Source organism: Callospermophilus lateralis, chromosome 2 (assembly GCF_048772815.1).
Source record: "Callospermophilus lateralis isolate mCalLat2 chromosome 2, mCalLat2.hap1, whole genome shotgun sequence".
NCBI lineage: Eukaryota > Metazoa > Chordata > Mammalia > Rodentia > Sciuridae > Callospermophilus > Callospermophilus lateralis.
This window is the reverse complement of record NC_135306.1, coordinates 123,461,450-123,478,771: the sequence shown is the minus strand read 5'-3', so window position 1 is coordinate 123,478,771 and position 17,322 is coordinate 123,461,450. Positions and strand designations below refer to the sequence as shown.

At 32.4% G+C, this 17,322-nt stretch overlaps 1 protein-coding gene across 2 annotated transcripts in view; it reads left to right on the top strand.

The window, feature by feature from the left end:
* Nucleotides 1-17,322, top strand: part of Dync2h1 (dynein cytoplasmic 2 heavy chain 1) — a 337,531-nt gene that overhangs the window by 127,040 nt on the left and 193,169 nt on the right. Inside the window, exons 64-66 of one of the 2 annotated variants that reach the window (XM_076843826.2) lie at nucleotides 348-368; nucleotides 1,720-1,818; nucleotides 5,499-5,622. In XM_076843826.2, coding sequence (XP_076699941.2) covers nucleotides 348-368; nucleotides 1,720-1,818; nucleotides 5,499-5,622 — 244 coding nt within the window. The remainder of the gene's footprint in view (nucleotides 1-347; nucleotides 369-1,719; nucleotides 1,819-5,498; nucleotides 5,623-17,322) is intronic. The other variant, XM_076843827.2, reaches the window with a different exon arrangement.

Below are 17,322 nucleotides of genomic sequence, written 5' to 3'. Positions count from 1 at the left end.
ATTGGATGTCAAGTCACTGAGGTCAAGGGAATATATCTTATTAATTTCTGTATCCTTTGAACTTTGTGTTACTGTAGATTCTAAGGTAGATGAATAAATGAATGAAAGCTCAACATTTTTGATCTATTGTAAGTTGTTAATTATATATTTTAACTATATTTCATCATGCAACACAGATAAAATATACCTTAGAAATTTTCTCTAAATTTCTGTGTAAAAGTATAAATGAGATGAACAAAAACTTGTAAGTACCCTTTAAATTTGTTAAACATCTTTCCTTTGCTAAAAATAGATTTTGAAACATTACCATTTTCTTTTCTTTTCTTTTTTTTTTCCAACTGCATCAGATCATTGGTTTGAAATCATGGGTAAGAAAACTCCTTCAAATTTTAATATCATACCGTCAGGGTTAAGCAAAATCTCATAGAACTGTGAAATGTTTATTATTGAATGCCATCATAAAAGTAGACCCCAAACCCATAGTAATAATAAGAACCTAATTGCTAACCACATCATTTTTCTAGGAATAGTACATTTATTTGATGGAACAGTAAGAGAAATCTATAGAAATAGATTCTGGGTAATGATCATACAGTGATGTAACATGGCAAGGGGGGAATATTCTACTCTGGTTGCAAACAAAAACAAATTCTTTGTGGAGAATTTTAAAACTGTAATAAAGTTGTTTTAAAGCTAGGTATGTTTTCATTATGACCATGTGCTAGGAATTCTAAATGGTGTTGGTGATTAAAAGCTATTAGTCTACAAGGCAAATTATTCCTACTATTGCCTTCCTTCTTGATATGCCACTGAAATAACAAGTGTTTTTATGAGATTGATACACCTCAGTCCTAAGTTTTTATTCTACTCTTTCACGTGTGTTTTCTTATCCCTATAATTGTACAATTAGATTTTTTTCAAATAAGTGAAAATTTAACAAAAATTAGTTCATTCATTTAAATCTTATTTAGTAGGTAGTGGTAATTATTAGATGACTTCTAGAGTTATTGCATATTTATTTGGTGCTAGGAGATATATATATTTTTATACATGTAATTGGCTTCCTATCATCTCTAAGAGCCATTGTGTGTAAGATGTCTTCACTGGGTTCTAAACTCCTGTTTGTTTTAGAGATTAACTTGTGCAGGACATTCTGTAATGAATTTAGTTTCTAGTTCATTAGATTTAAGCATATAAAGTCTAATTTTCATTTCTAAGACAAGGCTTTATGGTAGATATTTACTGCTTTAGAAGAATCAGTGTCTTAAAATGCAAATAACTGTGTTAAAATTATTTCAGCAGTATTTTTATGATTAGCTCATGGGTCTTTTATAAGGCCTTTATGGTTTATTCACCCAGAAGATGTATAAAGTTAGGGAATACCTTGATTATGCATTTTAAAAACCAGAACAAATAGTGCAAATAACATCAGCATGGGAATACAACTCTTGCTTAGCATATTGTTAACATACACTTTGAGTTATTCTGTAACAAATGGGACTATGCACAGTTTAATTACTTAATATTATTTCATTGAAAATTTATTAATTTGTTTTCCAGTACTGATATGTACTATACCTGTATTTATTCCTTTTGGTTGTACAGTTGCATCCTCCAAAGTCAGCTCATTTAGAAATTGTTTCATAATTTTTAGACATTTATTTTCATTAAATAAAACCATATTCATTTAATTAACATTCTTCTTTTTTTTCAATCTAGAGTCGAGTGTGTCCATTTCTTATAGATCCTTCATCACAAGCTACAGAATGGTTAAAAACACATTTGAAGGACTCACATTTGGAGGTTATTAATCAACAGGTATGTATTACTTATTATTCAGGTGCTAACTAAGAATAGCATCTTATAGTGAAAATAATTCTGGGTGTATAATTAGAAAACAGATCCAAGACTGTGGCCTATAATTTACCTGGAGTTGGATTTGGGGAAAGAAATATAACTCACTTAGCTTCAGTTTTGTAATTTGTAAAAAGTGATGAGAATATTTATTTGGTGCTAGGTATTGAGCTAAGCCCTGGGAATTTCATAGTGAGTAAAGTAGTCACACTTTCTGTTCTTATGAAGAGGATGCTGTAGTAGGTTGGAGAAACAAATATTTTCTCTAAGTTATGATTAATGGCACAAATATAACTAATTTAACTTAGAGAATCAGAAAATTCTCCTTGTCTTCAGCACATTTGTAGTTTTCTTGAATGTCTCTCACAATTTCCTATTTCTATAACATACCAAGAAGAATATTTAATATGTCCCAATATTTGACATTTTGATCAGTAAAATGTAATCATAGTCTTTTTTAATAGTGATTTCTTACTGTCATATTTATCTTGCTGAGAAAATTATATTTGATTATTTTTAAATTTCATTTTTGGAAGCCCTAGTTGTATGACTTACTTTTTTAAAAAAAATTTTATTCTTAAGTTTTAGGTGGATACAATATCTTTATTTTACATTTATGTGGTGCTGAGGATTGAACCCAGTGCCTCGTGCATGCAAGGCAAGCACTCTACCACTGAACCAAAACCCCTGTATGACTTGCTTTTATAGATATTCTCTTGTATTTGAAAAGTTATTTTTAAAAATTACCTTATTTTTATAAATGGGGTTTCTATCTCATTTGTTTGTAGTAAAAATAATTGAAAACTAGAAAATATGTAAAATATAATCATGTATTGGTTAATCATGGGGATATGTTGGGCAATTTTGCCATTGTATGAATACATAGAGTGTGCTTTCACAAGCCCAGGTCATATGGCCTACTACCCACATGGGCTATGTAATGTAGCCTGTTGCTGCTGTGCTACAAACACGTACAGCATGTTACTGTACTAAATATTGTAGGTAACTGGTAACACAGTAGTAAACACATCTAAATATAGAGAAGGTACATAGAATGTGGTATAAAATATAAAAATAAATTGTATATCTGTGTAAGTAGGCACTGACTATGAATGGAGTCAGCAGGACTAAAAGTTGCTCTAGCTGAGTCAGTGAGTGAGTGTTGTGAATGTGAAAGCTCAGTTCATTACTGTATACATCTGGAGAATTAACACTGTATATTTAAATTATACCAAATTCACAAAAATTTTCTTTTATCAATAATGTTAACCTTAGTTTGCTCTTTTTACCTTATAAACTGTAGCTTAAAACATATTTTCTTTTTTTATATATATTTATTTTATAAGAATTTAACTATTTTAAAATTAATTTTTTAAACTTTTTGAACTTTAAAAAATACTGGTTCTTTTTAGTTATACAGAACACCAGTTCCCTTTTGACATAATTATATAAGTATGGGATATATTTTATTCTATTTTAGACCCTGTACCTCTCCTCTTTTCTTTTCTCCTCCTCCTGCTCCCTTCCCTCTAATGATCTTTCTGCCATTTACCTGTCATTATTTTTTTAAATTAATTTCTTGTGGATGTACATAATGTCAGATTCACCGTTGTGTATTCATATATGTGCATTGGTAAGTTATGTCAGATTCATTTCACTACCTTTCCCTTTCTTATCCTTTCTACCTTCCCTCCATTCCCCTTTTTCTAACCCACTAATCTTCTGTTGCCCCCTCCCCACACTTATTGTGGGTTAGCTTCTACATATTAGAGAAAACATTTAACCTTTGGCTTTTTGACTTTTGGGGACTGGCTTATATCACTTAGCATGATAGTCTCCAGATCCATCCATTTACTGGTAAATGTTATAAAGTCATTCTTCTTTATGGCATAGTAATAATATTCCATGTGTGTATATATAGCACGATTTCTTTATTCATTTATCTGTTGAAAGGTACCTAGATTGGCTCCCTGACTTAGCTATTATGAATTGTGTTGTTATGAACATTGATGTGGCTGTGTCACTTTAGTGTGCTGATTTTAAATCCTCTGGATATATACCGAGACATGGGATTACTGAGTCAAATGGTGGTTCTATTCCTACTTTTCTGAGGACTGTCTATACTGCTTTCCAGAGTGGTTGTACCAGTTTGCAGTCTCATCAACAGTGTATGAGTATATACTTTTCTTCACATCCTTGCCAACATTTATTGTTCCTTGTGTTCTTGATAATTGCCATTCTGACTATAATAAGATGAAATCTCAGTGTAATTTTAATTTATATTTCTCTAATTGTTAGAAACATTGAACATTTTTTTCATATATTTGTTGACCATTTGTGAACTTTTTTTTTTTAAAAGTAAAGACATAAACAAATATACTAGTCTAGGCTTTCACAAGGTCAGAATCATCAATACCATTATCTTTTTCTAGAATAATTCCAGAAGGACCTTCCTGTGACTGTTTTATAAGTTAATTTTAAAAAACATAAGTAAAAGGGATATACTCTAAAGTATATTTCATGTACTCTAAAATATACTCTAAAGCATAAAGTATATATATATATATATATATATATATATATATATATATACATATATATATATATATACACATACATAAAGTTGTTTATTATTATTATTTGGTATAATATACTAATATATAATTGTATGTGTTGTACTTTTATAATATGCCTGACAGCTCAGCATTGTGCTATGACAGCTATGATGTACTAGTCAATAGGAAGTTTTTCACTGCTTTATAATCTTATGGGACTACTATTGTATATGTGGTCCATTGTTGACTGAAATGTTATGTGGTGCATGATTGTACTTTGGTCTCATTTGGGGTTTGCAGTATAAGATCTTAATAATTATCCCAAATATTATACTTTATTTTTCATCTTTGTTGGAGGCATGGAGTAATATTTTAAACTACTTTTTTTTTTGTTTTTGCTAGCCAAAAAGCCTCAAAATTCTTCACTGGTTGTAGAGTCTTGTCGAAGAGTCTTAATTAATAATTTATTAACTAAAAATTAAACTTAATTATTAAACCTGTCATACTAAGAAATATCTATGGGAATTCATCATTTTGCTTTTTTAAACTCCCCATTCAATAGTTGATTTGGAATATAGGCAAAGTAGTTCTTATTAATACCTGATAATTTATTATAGATAGAATTTGAAATTTATTTCTATAAAAAATTTATAATTATAGTAGAAAATTAAAGAAAGACATTTGTATTGTGAGGTAAAGAGATGATATTCAATGGGTATAGTGTTCCAGATGTGAACAACGAAAAAGTTCTAGATATCTGCTTACCTATATTGGTGTTATAATTAACAACACTGTAATATATACGTAAAAATTGTTGAGCTTTTAGATGTTTTTTCAACAGTAAAAAAATGATCAAAATTCTTATTTTTTTTCTATTTAAGTGATGAAAATTTTAAGATAACTTATTCAATTAAAATAATTCAAGTTCTAATAACTAGAAACATAATTGAGTAATTTGAATTATTAACATTAAAATTACATTTAAAATGTTCTTATTTTTCTAGTACTATATTCATTTATCATCTATAAGGATCTTTGCATATACTAATATAATAAAAAATTAATATGTATTCCTTTTTATTCTCACAGGATAGTAACTTTATCACAACTCTTGAGTTGGCTGTACGTTTTGGGAAAACCCTTATTATACAAGAAATGGATGGTGTAGAACCTGTTCTTTATCCATTATTGAGACGAGATCTGGTTGCTCAAGGTAAATATTCGAGTTTCCAGGGAATGCATATTTTTATGATTTCTCAAAGTAATTAAACCTGTTACAAGCCTGCAAGAGCCCTCATCCTGTGGAGTCACATGGACATGCTTAACTCTTTCCATAATAGAATATTGGGGCTAACAGGGCAAAGCCGAAAAAGAGCAAAGCATGCATTGTTTTGTGATCATCTGTTATGCCAGCAACAAGTTGTGATAGCACATATGAAATGTCTAGAAAGCAAGCTCAGTACAAACTCAGTAGTGTTTATTGGGGATTGATTATGAGAGCAAATTCTCTCACTCATAGCAATTCCCCAAAGGAAAGCAGATTTTTGGCATAAGCCCCATTGTTTCTATAAATAGTTAAGACACAGTTAGCCACTTGCATTAGTTCTGAGAATGAAGGGAATTCTTCCTAAATCCAAGTTCTCAGACACTGGCCATGAACCAATTTTTAAAGCAGATCATTCTAAGGCTAGCAGTCTCAGGATTGATATATTACCTCTTTTCTTCATAGGAATCCACTCCAGATTTTAGAAGGTGATGCCCTGAAACTTTTATGAGTGTGTTCATGCAAAGGGGATACACATGCATAATGTACCATGTGCATATACATATATGCATGCACATTACCACATAACTTGCCAACAAGATTAAGATAGAAAATGGGGTTATTGGGACAAAGCAGAGAAATAGCAAAATATGCACTCTTTTGATCTTCTGTTATCCCACAAATAAGTATGCTTGAACTGGCAGGGGTTAATATGTTCTGTAAAAAAAATCTAGGGGACATTTTACCTTTTGAAGGTTTTAAAAATATATTTGTGGGGATAAAGGGCAGGGGCTGCTTGGTCTACTGTATAATAATAGAAGCTTTCTAATCAGAACAGGACCTTGCTAGAAAGGAGTTGCCTGTAAGAGCTATCTCTAGTCTCAATCTGTTCTTTTGTTAGAGCAAACTCAGCTCTGTTGATCCTGCTTCTCATTGCAGCATTATGACTGGGGTGGAAATAAACTATTAAGGCTATCTGGATTTAATACTCTTTTTTCTATATCCTGATCCTGAAGGGCTTATGAAATATAAATCTTTAAGAGTCTTGGTTCATGGTAGTTTTTAACAGTCTATGTTGCATGATCTCAGAGTGCAATATTGACAAGATTCCCTTATATTGGATTCAGTAAGGGGTGATGTATTCCACATCACGATTAATTCACATTAGGAATCACTTTCTAGACAGTTGTGCAAGGATGTTTGTTCATGACAGAATTAAAAAAAGAGAGTTTGTCATTGCCCCATCAGACTTTTCCCATCTTGTTCTCATGGTTGAGTAAATTCATATCACATTATTCTATTAATCCCATTTTGGTATACTCTAGAGCATCCTTTTTCAGAGGGATGAGTTCCTCAGAAATTCCCATTTTGTCACCATACATTATCAGTGGGGACAGAAGACGATGATCTTAGAATCACATAAAACAGTCTATTTTCAAATTTATTTATATCTTAGTGTCCTTAACCTTAGCAGTATAAACTGCTTTTCTACCTTTTAAGGTCAAAGAAGATAGAAATAGGAATAGAATATGCTCCTCTTCCATAAATTTATGTTATTAAAAAATCCTTCAAGGACTTAGGTACTAGAACAGAGACCTTTGCCAAATAGAATGAAAAGTAGGCCCAAACTTTAGCATATTTGTTTAGGAACTGATTTCCTTAACAAAACGCCTAAAGCGCAAGAAGTAAAATCAAAAATCAATAAATAGGATGGAATCAAATTAAAAAGCTTCTTCACAGAAAAAAAAATCAATCATGTTGAAGAGAGAGCCTGCAGATTGGGAGAAAATCTTTACCACATGCATTTCAGATAGAGCATTAATCTCTAGGATATATAAGGAACTCAAAAAAATCAATGCAAAAAAAAAAAAAAAAACCAACCAAATAACCTCATCAATAAACAGACTAAGGAATTGAATAGACACTTCACAGAGGAATATAATTGATCAACAAATATATGAAAAAATGTTCAACATCTCCGGCAGTTAGAGAAATGCAAATCAAAGCTACACTGAGATTTTATCTCAATCCAGTCAGAATGACAGTTATCAGGAATACAAGGAACAATAAATATTGGCAAGGATGTGGGGAAAATGTACACTCATACATTGCTGATGGGAATTCAAATTGGTGCAATCACTCTGGAATGCAGTATGGAGATTCCTCAGAAACCTTGGAATGGAACTACCATTTGACCCAGTTATCCTATTCCTTGGCATATACCCAAAGGACTTAAAATCAGCACACTAAAGTGACACAGCCACATCAGTGTAGCTCAACTCACAATAGCTAAATTGTGGAACCAACTTAGGTGCCCATCAGCAGATGAATGTATAAAGAAATTGTGGTATATACACAAAATGGAATATTACTCAACCATAAAGAAGAATGAAATTATGGCATTTGCTGGTAAATGGATGGAGCTGGAAAATATTATGCTAAACAAAATAAGCCAATCTCAAAGAAGCAAAGGCTGAATGTTTTCTCTGATATGCAGATGCTAATTCACAATAAGCTGGCGTAGGGGCTAGGGAAGAATAGAGGTACTTTGGATTAGACAGAGGAGAATGCAGGGAGGGGAGGGGAGGGGTTACAGGGTAGTAGAATGAACCAGACATTATTACCCTATATGCATGTATGATTGGTTGCACAACCAGAGTGATTCTACATCATGTACAACCAGAAGAATGAGAACTTATCCTCCATTTATGAATGACATGTCAAAACACATTCTACTCTCATTTATAACTAATTAGAACAAATTTAAAAAAATCTTGTCCACATATTTTGATGAAAAGAAGAGCAAGGTATTAATTAAATTTTTTTTTAACTTCCTCATTCCTGTGTGGTTAGAAGCTCAGCTAAAGGAGAAGGTAGATTTAACAGTTTTAGTTTGTAAGTAGTTAAAAACATTGGATCAGCTAGCTATGTAGAAGTTATTGAGGGAGATACTGGTGTGAGTGGCAAATAATTTAAGTTTCACTAATGATTAATATCAAGAGTTTTTTTTTTATTACTATTAATCATCCCATTTCTTTATGGCTATTTCAGTTCATGCTGGGTTAAAGAATGGAACCAGGAGTTATAGTAAATATGATAACTGACCATTCTTGGTTGACTCTTGTGTTCCAGATACTTTTTTAAAGGAATGGTTGCTTTAGATAGGCTTGTGTATGAGCAACATAATAGTGATGTACCTGATTAGATACTGTATGTGTTTCCAGTGGCTGGTTCTCCCATATGGGTATGACTTTGATAGTCCAATTGGTTCTGGACTTAAAGGACTTTGTTCAGGGTGGTCCAATGGACTAAAAATTTCTGGATTATTGCTTTTCTATCAGGAGCAATTTATCCTCTTAAGGATGTCTGGGTATATCTAGAGACATTTTGATTGTCACAATTGGGGTAGCGGCGAATCTATGCCAGAGACATCTGAAAATGCAAGGAAAGGTTCCTAAAACAAATAATGTATCCAATACAAATTGTTAATAGTGCTGAGGCTGAGAAACCTCTACGGTAGTTTAGTAGTTCTGGCCCATAAGTCTGTGTACAGGTATATTTCAGTTGGTCTTATAGTGGCGTATTTAATAGATGTCTGTAGCATTGCATTGAATTTGCTAATCTATGTTTTTATTTATAGACATCTATAATTCTATGTATCTGAAGGAGATAGGAACCAAAGGCAAGAATTGATTTATAGCTTTTGAATTACCTCCAAAGCTTCCTTTTGCAGGAGCTCCCATTTAAACCTAGCCAAGTTTTTCCAAAGAGTCTATTTCTAGGAATGGAATGTGCTGATATTCATAGGCCCAGAGGAGATTCAGATGTTGGATCTCCGTCTTTAGTGACTATAAAGCCTTAATTTAGCCTTAATGAGCTTTGGGATATTTCCTTCACCATCTCCTTTTGATTAGTTGGGTGGCAGTGTTTTAAATTTGTCTTCATTTAAAACTCATTCATCTTGAGTTAATTTTAATTATGTCTGAATGCTAGACAATCCAGTATGAATAGTTTTTTTCCACAGGAAACCTTTGCCAAAATGTTAACCATATAATGTAATGAAATTTGGCAATTTGAATGGCATTTAGGTTTATCTAACCCAGATGATAATACACTTTTGGATAGTTTGGACCAGTAATGCTGTTCTACATATAATAAATGAACAAAGTTTGAGCTTCCTAAAGGAATATAAAAAATAAATCATTAGTAATTAGCAATATTCCAGTCTGCATATTAAATATCAGTTATGGTAGCATTTTTTTTTTTTATGTCAAGCATGATAGAATCAATGGTGCCACTTTTTGGTTTAAATTTCAGTGGTCACAGTAAACCTTCAAAGCAATATTGGTTTCCAGAATCCAGATAGATAAAATTGTGTTGCATCCCTGCATTTTACTCTTTAAGCTAAGAATTGACTTCATTTCTCTCACCTGCTGTATAAAAATTAAGATACCAAATCATAGTATTGTCTGTTCTTTTTTATCTCACCCAGGAAAATTACATTTCTCTTGTTCTATTCCCATAATACATAACAGAAGCTCAAATCATAAAACAGCTAACTACTTTTATTATCTTTGTACTTACATAATACAGTTTCCTATTATGTTCTTTTGTGTTTTTTATTGAAAAGAGATGGTAAATCTGACCTCTTTAAACACTGGGCTTATTTATTTTGTATACTGTTTGTTTGGTGTGTACACAGCTCTAGGCTGTGTACTTTTTTTTTTCATAGCTTATTGAGGTAAAATTGAAGTGCAATAAAATGTACATTTTTGATTTATGCAATTTGATCAGTTTTGACATGATGTAACCATTACAATCAATATAAAAATTATTACCAATACTTATTTTTTAAAAAATTTGAAATCATGCAGACTGTTTTCTGCATGATTTATTATAAATCAATTACCTTAAGATATGTAGAACCCTATCTTCACATCATTACTACTTCAAAATTAAATAGCACGATTATAAATATCTCACAGGTCAAAGAAGAAAGCACAAGAAAAGTAAGCAAAAAGTGCTTTGAACTAAGTGATAATAAAAGCTTAAAATATCCAGAATCTCTGGGATTAAACAGTACTCAGATGAACATTTATAACTTAAAGTACTTATAGCAGAAAGAATCTAGATTAACAATCAAATTATTTTCAAATTAGGTAGCACAAAGGAAAAAATAAGAGTAGGGGCAGAAATATATGAAATAGAAAAGAAATAATACAGCTAAAATTTGATAAAAATCAAACAAATGTGATCAAGAATAAAGTCAAGAACAAAAATTAATATCAATGGAAAGGGAGCTATCAAAACAGTCCTACAGATGCTAAAAATATATTAAGGTAGTACTACAATTGTATACCAAATGTGATAGCTTACGTAATGTGGTCTACATTAGAGAAGAATTTGTGTGCTACTGAGAATAAAGTGGTAGTCATTGATGGATGATATATTCTATATATGTCTGTTAAGTCTAAATTACCAATTGTGTTTTTTACTTCTTTAGCTTTCTTACTTAGTTTTTATTTGGAGGATCTATCCAGTAGTGACAGAGTCATGTTAAAGTTACCCAGTATTAGTGTGCTTTGGTCTATTTGATTCTTGGAATTGAGAAGGGTTTGTTTGATATACATGGATGCTTCGTTGTTTGGGGCATAACTATTTAAGATTGTTAGGTCTTGTTGATAGTTCTCTTAAGCAATATGAAATGGCCTTCTTTGTCCCTTCTGATTAACTTCGGCTTTAGCTCTGCTTTATCTGATATAAGGGTTGAAAATTCTGCTTGTTTATGAGATCCTTGTGAATGATTTTTTTTTCCCCATTCTTTTAACTTCATTCTGTGGATGTCTTTACCTATGAGGCAAGTCTCTTGAAGATAGCATATTGTTGGGTCTTGGTTTCAATCCAAATCTGCCAGACTATGTCTTTTGATTGATGAGTTTAGGCCATTACATACATTCCATGTTATTATTGAAAAATGATCTACTCCCTGTCATTTTGATTTATTTCTGGTATTTACTTTGAATTAGTTTCTCTTTTGATTGATAGTGTAGTTCTTCCCTTTGCTGGCTTTTACTTTCATTTTTCATTTGTTCTTCATGAAATATTTTATTGAATGTGTTTTGTAGTGCCGGCTTTCTAGTTGTGAATGCTCTTAACCTTTGTTTATCTTGGAAGGTTTTTTTTTCATCGTCAATTCTGAAGTTGAATTTTGCTGTCTACAGTATTCTTGGTTGGCATCCATTTTCAAGCTTGCTATACACTATTCCAAGACCTCCTAGCTTTGAGGGTTTGGGCTGAGAAATCAACTGAGAATCCATACTGGTTTCCCCCTAAATATCATCAGCTGTTTTTCTGCCCTTATTCTGTGTTGGATATTTTCATAATAATGTGCCTTGATATAGTTCCATTGTAATTTTGTATATTTGAGGTCATGTAAGCCTCCTGTATTTGATTTTCCATTTCATTCTTTAGGTTCGTGAAATTTTCTGATATTTTATTGAAAAGATTGTACATTCCTTTTCTTTGTATCTTCAAGCCTTCATCTATCTTGATAAATCTTAAATTGCCCTTATCAGGTCATCCCATATTTCTTGGAAGTTCTGTTCATGGTCTCTTAACATCTTTTCTCTATGGTCAACTTTGCTTTTGAGATTATATATTTTGTCTTCATTGCCAGAAGTACTGTCTTCCAAGTAATCTAGTCTGTTGGTGATGCTTTCCATTTGAATTCTTAATTTGGTTTGTTGATTTATTTATTTCAAGGATTTCTGTTTTTCCCTCAAATCTCTCTTTATTGAAGTAATCTTTCACTTTCTCTATTTTCTTTCTGATTTTACTCCTTATATTGTTCTTTACTTTGTAGATCGAGTTTGAGTATGCACATTCTAAATTCCTTCTCTGACATTTCTTCCACCATGGTGTCATCAGATTCTGTTATTTAAGTATTTTGTTTTGTTTGGGGTGATTTGTTCCCCTGCTTTTTCATATTATTTGTGCGTTTACCTATCTAGAAGTATGTATCTGAGGTAGTAGAGTTTTTACTCTGTTGACTTGTAGTGTCCCTGAAGGTTTCCAGTACCTCACTGTTTAGGGGGAGAAAATTAATAACAACAATCAATACAAACAATGTACAGCTTAAATAAAATAGTTTCTACCATGACATCTAAAATGCTAATTGTCACAATAAACAGAAATGATAAGATCAGTTATTGCCCACAGTAAAAACAGTTAAGTTTGCAAAAGATTTTATAATTTTGAATGGTCAACTGGGAGAGAACAGAAGCGATGTAGGATGTGATAATTATAGGGAGGAGGAAAGAAAATAAAAGTGAAAAACTAAAGAAGGATTGAAAGAGAACAATAGAGATTGGCTATTAGAGAGAATCAAGGGAAACAGATATGTGAGAAAAAATATATCTATATAAAGTAAACATTAAAAAAATAGACTACAAAACAAAATTAAAATATACTATTCAAATATACTAGTCTGCAAAATATTGAATAATGAAAAATAATTAGCTTCAAAAATTCTAGAAATGAGAAATAAAACTAATATGAATATGTATAAATGTCTAAGGTCACAATTACAGAAAAGAAAAAAAAAATCTCCATGAAAAGTTAAAGAATTGTGTCTCAATTCTCAGTTTTCCCTCTCAGCAGTGTTGGTTGGGGGATAATGGGGTGAGAGAGGTAATTCTGTAGTTGGAATTCCTAGAGGCAGCATTTAGACTTAGGTGGTCTCCTGGCTCTTTGCTGGATGCTAATTGGTCTAGATACTTTAAGTCAGTGTACCACCAAGGCCCAGCCACTGCCAGTGGGCACTGAAAGTCTGCACCCCAGGTGTCTCCTGCTGCAGTCTGGCTGGGCACAATTCAGGAGCCACTTGTCAAAAGAAACGAACTTTATTTTTAGAACCATACACGCCAAGCAAAACAGCTCCTCAGGAAAACCTTCAGAGCCCAGATGCCACCACCGGCTTCCCACAAGCCTCTCAACCTCCCCCACTCCTCCTGCTCTTGAGGCTGATTGGCTGGGTTGTGTGGGCAGAGCCAAAAAAAGTCCCCCAATGAGCAGCTCCATGGTCTGACAGGGCGGGGAAACAGCCCAATGAGCATCACCGCAGAGGAGCCAATCAGTTGGCAGCTAGAAGTTGCTGGGGCCACTGTGAGCCAATCATCAGCTGGCAGCTGGAAGTTTACTGGCAGCTAGAAGTTTGCTGGCAGCTGGAAGTTTGCTGGGGCCCCTTCGACTGTGGCTCTCAACAGTCTCCCCTGGCTTTCACTCTTATGTTTGAGAAGCCAATTCTTAGTCAATTATGTCTCTTGCTGCCCTGCTGCTACCCAATCTGGGGTTCAGTCTCCTAACTTAATCTCTTCCACCCACGTCCTTTCAAATTCCCAGCCAGGTGTGTCTCTTCCAGCCAGTCCTGCAAACAGCTGGGTTGGAGGGCGAGGGGTAGTGCTGGGTGGATTTTTATGACCAGTAGTCTCCTGTATAATCCTCTGTCTATGATTGAAATTTTTCTGGTCACTTAGGTATACTCTTTGTCTTGCAGTGTGTGTTTATTGGGCCTGTATTTTGGGACAGACTTGGATTTACCAGGAATTGGCTCCCTCAGCTGCCAACCCCATGCCATAGCTAAAGAATGGTTTCTTCCTCTGTCCTCCTCAGGCAGCCTGGAAATATGGGAGCTTCTTTCCTGTACAAAGATATTGTGCAGCATGCTGTTCAGTTTAGTTGGGCAGTGTCTTTGATCTCTGTACCCAGTTCTCTGTACCCAGACACACCTTAGGCCTCTTAAAAATGAGGGTTTCATTTAGTCCCTTGTCCCTCCCTCCACTTTGCTTGTGGAGGGACTCATCTGGCTGGGTACTCCAGCTAGCAGCAGTGCTATGACACTGGGTATTTTTTCTTACAATATCCAACCTCCTGAGTCCCTGATCTGCTTTGAATGTTCAGTATTAAATTCTAATAAAGTCTCTCCTCCCTTTTTTGGTTACCTACTTTGCTGAGAAGCTGCCTATCTGCTTTTTTGGTTTAATGTCACAGAGAAGCCAGAAAAACGATCTTCTCTATTCCGTCATCTTAAAACTCTAGGCTGTGTACTTTTTTAAAGGTATTTTTTCATTTACTCCAAATTGCCAAATGTATTGGTGCGTATTTTTAGTTAATATTATCATATCTTTTAAATTTGTAATGTATTTGTAATGAGGCTTCCTTTTGTTTTTAGGTTGATCTAAGTTTTTCTTGATCAGTCTTCATAAGGGTTTATCAGTTTTAATAATCTTTAGAATACCAAATATTAATTTTGATTTTTTTCATTATATTTTAAAATGGACTTTTGTCCATTATTATTCATTTCTATTATTTTCCTTGGATTTCTTTATTTATTTTGGTTCCTGAGATGGAAAAGCAAAATAGTGATAGTCTTTTCCTTTTCCTAATTTATATCTATAAATTTTCCACCAAGTCCTTATTTAGCTTCATGACTTATGTTTTGATTTCTTCTTTGATTTATAAATCATTTAACATTTTGTTGTTTAATTTCCCGGTAGTTGGATATTTTTGTTGTTGTTGTTTTTTTGTCTTTATATCCAACTTATCTCCATTGTGGTCAGGGAATTTATTCTAAAGCATTTTAATTTGAAGAAATTCTTTTGATGCCTTCTTTTTGATTTGTCATTTGGTTACCTTTAATAAATATGCCAGGTATACTTAAAAATTGTGAAAATTTGACTCCTATTTGATTTAACTTTTATTTCAGGCCAGTTAAATCAAGTTTTATGTGGTATTCAGATCTTCCATATACTTGCTGTTTTTATTTTTTTTCTGTTTGTTTTATCATGTCTCGAGGTAAATGCCTTAAAGTCTGTATTATTTTTAATATGTCTGTTTTCTTTTAGTTCTGAAAGCTTAAAAAGCTTTACTTTAAATATTTTGGAACTCTATTGTATATTTTGCATATACATGCTTTGAAATGTAGTATCTTTTTATTCAATTATGTTTTTTTATTATTAAGATATTCCCTTCTTTATATCTAGAAGCATCTGTTTTAGCGTCTGTTACTGGAATGTTACACTAAGTTTCAAGCTAGTGCTTACATGCTATATACTTTTCCATTCTTTTATTTTCAAGTTATGTTCATCTTTTATAAAAAGAAACTTTATTGTGTTTATCTAAGGAAGAAAACATTATGTAAGATACATATAGGTAGTAAAATGGCTATGATATGAAGCATGTTAACATATCCATCCTCTTTAGTTATCCTTTTTTTTGTGTTGTGAGAGCAACTAAAATTTACTCAACAAAAATGCTGAATACTATATAATTTTATTTACTCTAGTTCTCATATTGGTGTATCTAGATGTAATTATTGCACATATGTGCTACTTTGCATCCTTTGAGTTACATCTTCCCACTTCCTCCCACCACTTCTTCCTTTGGTACCCACTGTTTTATTTTCTATCTCTGTGTATATGGAATTTTTCTTTATTTTTTTTAGCTGTCATGTGTTAAGAGAGATTGTGCAATAATTTTTTTTCCTCTTTGTTTGGCTTATTTCACTGAAGATAATACTCTCCAGGCTCATCCATATTGTGGCAAATTGCAGGATCACCTTTTTTTTTGTGGATGAATAATATTCCATTGTATGTTTCTGTATCATATTTTCTTTATCCATTTTTCCAATGATGGGCACTTTGGTGTTTCTGTAACATGGCTATGTGAATAATGCTGCAGTGAACACAGCAATGCAGATACCTTTGTGAGGTGGTAGTTTCATTTCATTTGGGTATCTATTCAGAAGAGGGAACCTTGTCATATAATAGTTATATTTTCCAGAATACCAATCTCCAGTCCTACCAAATGTTTTCTTTTTTCCATAACATTAGCAACATTTGTTATCTCTTGTCTTCCTGATAAAACACATATCACGAATGTATGATATTTTACAGTTTTAATTTGCATTTCCCTAATGAGTAGTGATGTTGAATATTGAATATATTTTCATTTATCTTCTGGACATTCTTATTTCTTTGTACAAATGTCTATTCAGGTTCTTTGCCCATTTTTAATTGGATTATTTATTTTTTCTGCTATTGAATTATAAGAATTTTTATAAGTTTTGATATCTTGATTTTTCTGATAAATTGTTTGCAAGTATTTTTCAATCTCTAGGTTGCCTTTTTATTTAGTTGATAGTAGATATATTTGCATTTACTTATATCTTGATATTTTCCTAGATTTTATCATTCCATTTTTTTTCATGTATTACAAAATAAATACTAGTATAATAAACTTTTTAATAAATGAATTAGAAATAGAGAATAACATATAATTGAGTTTTTATTTTTGTAATCTATAATCCACTATTTCAGAAAAACTTGAAATACAAAAGATGTAGTTAATATTGAAACCATACTAAATATAAGCAGATATTCCTTTAATACTTCAGCGTTCCAGGATCATCAAAATGAATTATTCACTCTTGCTTATTAACAGGTCTTTTATTCTAATAGTTCCTTGGATAGCCTAAGCTTTGCTGTCCTTTAGACAATGTTTAAAAGCCTATAATAACGTTGTAAGTATTTGAAAATGTGTATTTTTAAGTATCATACAGTGATATACAAAATATTCAGGGCAGTTAACTGC